The sequence below is a fragment of the Rhagoletis zephyria genome, unplaced genomic scaffold (assembly GCF_001687245.7).
Source record: "Rhagoletis zephyria isolate East Lansing unplaced genomic scaffold, Rhagoletis_zephyria_1.1 Rzeph_scaffold_35923, whole genome shotgun sequence".
Lineage (NCBI taxonomy): Eukaryota > Metazoa > Arthropoda > Insecta > Diptera > Tephritidae > Rhagoletis > Rhagoletis zephyria.
In genome coordinates this window covers 1-3353 of record NW_016192978.1, presented here as the reverse complement: position 1 = coordinate 3353, position 3353 = coordinate 1, and the positions used below count along the sequence as shown (strand labels likewise).

Sequence of the window (3353 nt, the reverse complement as noted above, 5' to 3'; positions counted from 1 at the left end):
TACAACAGCACAGACGAGTGTAAATATGTATACACAAATGTGCATTTTAAACATATACATATAAGTAGCACTAATTACACACCCACCAATGCAACGCTAGGAAAAAGTCAGCCGCTGGCAGTCAAAACTAGAAGCTCGCGAAAGCTGGACGACGGGCGCCAAAAGATTGAGAATTTTATTATTCTTAATCTGAAAGACACAAAGCTACCAAACGCTTTATTAGTACATACATATTTATGAATTTTCGTACATAGTTTGAGTACAAAAACAGTGAAAATTTTATTATATTTCGATCTAAAAAAATAAAAATTTTAGTATAGAATGCCACCTGCCAAGCCTCCTAAAGTCGTAACTGCAACAGTGCCGCTATTGACACGCGCGCATTGTGAGAAAATATTAGCGAAGGCCTGTGGCACAGAATCGAATTTGCAGCTAAAAGAATTCACCTTGAAGCCGGCTATTTATACGAGCGGCTTTCTCGGCGAATATTATCATTTGTTGGTGTGTTTTAGCGCTGCTGCTGCTGCTGGTGCTGCTGGTGCTGCGAATGAAAACGAAAATGTAAGTTGCTGTTTGTGCGATAAGTGTGGCATGTTTTCAGGCGCTGAATATATTTCTGTTGTTAATTACATATTTATTTATTACATTGTTTATTGTTTGAACGCAGCTGGCTAATAGGCGCGATTTGCAAGAGCTGCGCGCATTCGTCAAGCGAGTACCTCAGGCAAGTGTGGAGCCAGAGAAGGAGGCGATATTTCGCAAGGAAGCTGCTTTGTATGGGACGCTTTTGGAGCGTTTGCGAAATTATTGTAAGTATATAAGGGCAAAGGCATACGTAGATGGAACGCATGTTGAATAATATTTATTGGCCCTTGCATACGCACATACACCACATTGCATTACTCATACGTTCTGCCACCAGTGAACAGCACGGCGTATGAGCGATTCTGTGGAGTGTAAGCCAAGCCGAAGATGAAGTCGAAGCGGAAGTTGAAGACAAGGACGAAAAATAATGCCGTAGTAAACAAATGCGATAAAAAAAAAACGTATGCAAAAATCATTGATTTACGGCTAGTTCAGGCACACGGTGGCAAGCGTAGACGAAGATGAGGATGTTGTGTATGCTGCCAAATGGAAGCAATTAACCTTCTGCTTCGAGATGAAGGTCTCCATCTTAAGCCTTGCTTTCAATTGTAGTTAACTTCTGATTTTTATTATATAGTTTTTCGTTGTTTGAGCTCCGAAAATTCCTGATAAAATCTATGAAAATCCTAAAAAAAAACTTCAGCAAGATAAAAGCAAACTAAACTAACAAAAATTCCCAAAGATCTTAAAAATTAAATGAACGAAAATTTCCATAAAGGCAAAAAATCCTAAAATAATAAAGAAAAGTTCCGATAAATCCCGAAAGAGCCTGAAAACTACTGAATGTTTACGAATTTGCACGAAAAGTCCCAAAAAAATTTCAAATTGCCCTGTGATACATTTTAGGCAGACATGCCACTCGTTTTTGTGATTTTTCCTTTTTTAACAATGCCAGTATAAGTATTTATCAGTGTTGCCATCGGGTTGGCCTTACCATTTTTATCGATATTTTTATATAATATTTATCGATTTTTATCAATTGATTTGTCAATATTGTTATCGATACCAATTTTGTTCTCGTAACCAACACCAATATTGATACCTGGTTGTTGTATGATTGTTATCGTGATATAGGCCATTATTGCTATCAATATGGTGGTTATCGTCGCTTTATCGCAATAGTATTATTTTAATTCTCCTTATTTTTTTTTAGCCACTGTTGCCTGGTCGCCGCACTGTTTCTATACCCGCGATGACATCATTGTGCTCGAGCAGTTGGATGAGCGCAACTACGCTCTCTGCTCAGAAACCGTGGACGTTCTCAGCGAACACTACATGCGCTCGGTGCTACGCGGCCTCGCAGCTCAACATGCATCCTGTTTCACACTCGAAACCAAAGAGGGCATCTGCATCGGTGACGCCTACCCGCAATTGCAAGAGGAGATCACCGTATCGGCGCAGGTGCCTTGGTACACCACTGGTTTGCGTGCCATACTCGCCGTCGCGAAGTCGCAATTGGTGTCGCAATCAAGCGGCGTACGGGCAGAAATTGAAAGTCGCCTTGCTTCGGCTGCCGAAAGCGTCTACGAAATGACAAATCGCTCATCCAAGTACCGGAATGTGCTTTGTCATCGCGATATTTGGCGTGGGAATATATTTTACAGCAGCGTTGCTACTTCGTCGGATACAAACGCAAACGAGCGTTCTGTCATCTTTGTGGACTATCAGACTGCGCGCTACTGTCCGCCAGCTATCGATGTAATCTTCGCTCTTTTCATGAATCTTGATAAGTCCACAAGAAAGTCGAAAGAAGGGGAATACCTGCTACACTATTATGATTGTCTGGAGCGGGATTTGAGTTCGAAGGGCTTGGTAGCAGCGGATCATCTTACTTACTCTGAGTTGCTTGCTTCGTATGAGGAACTCCAGCTGTTCGGTTTGTTCTATAGGGCAATTGCCACAACCATCGTGAAAGTTCCCCGGCAGTACGTGACCAATGATTATGTCCATGTGGAACGTACCGAAGCGGTGTTTAAGCTGATGGAAAGCCAACCTCAGTTTCGGGAGTATTTAGAAGAGTGTATTCAAGAAATTTTGGAATTCCTAATTGCTCAAAATGCAAAATAGAATTTAAGGCTGATTTTTTTTTTTTTAGCTTCCGACCAAAGATTTGAAACAATTAAATATTTGCAAATATACGCATGACTTTCTATACAAAAACCTAGTGGAACATTCATTTTTCAAACACTTTGGTATAAATAAGCTAATAAGCTAATAGGCGAAGCTTTCAAAGCATCGTCTGGTAGTGGACTTTCTTTAAAAGCTTTTATTTAACATGCTTTGTATGTGTGTATGTCTGTTTGTGAGTATGTTTTTTAGGTCAGATTTTGCCATACATTTTTGGCAATTTTCCCGGCGACCTTGAAACCAAGCTCATAGCTGGATGAAAATGCAGTATGGAATATTAATCAAACCCTTATTTATAGTCCCATTTGGTTCATACATCTCGACGCGGGGGCCGATATATTTCATAAACCGGCCTGATTTAGTTTATATTTAGAATACACATACATATATTACCCAAATGAAAAGTTATAACTCCACAAAAAAAAAAAAAATTCCAATAGGAAGCGCAGGGGTTGAGAAAAATATATCGCCGATAGGGTGTAAAATATTTTTCTTGCTAGTCTCACATACAATTTTTTTTACAACCGCACCTAATTTTTTTCTAAGCCACCCTCGTACTAGCTGATTTTTCCCTATCAGAT

General features: G+C 39.8%; 1 protein-coding gene across 1 annotated transcript; it reads left to right on the top strand.

The window, feature by feature from the left end:
- Window positions 1–321: 321 nt before the first annotated feature.
- LOC108354429 (uncharacterized) lies at window positions 322–2712 on the top strand. Its single transcript, XM_017605619.1, has 3 exons — window positions 322–561; window positions 668–809; window positions 1799–2712. Exons 1-3 carry the CDS (start codon window positions 322–324, stop codon window positions 2710–2712), a joined length of 1296 nt encoding a protein of 431 aa, XP_017461108.1.
- The last annotated feature ends 641 nt before the right edge of the window (window positions 2713–3353 follow it).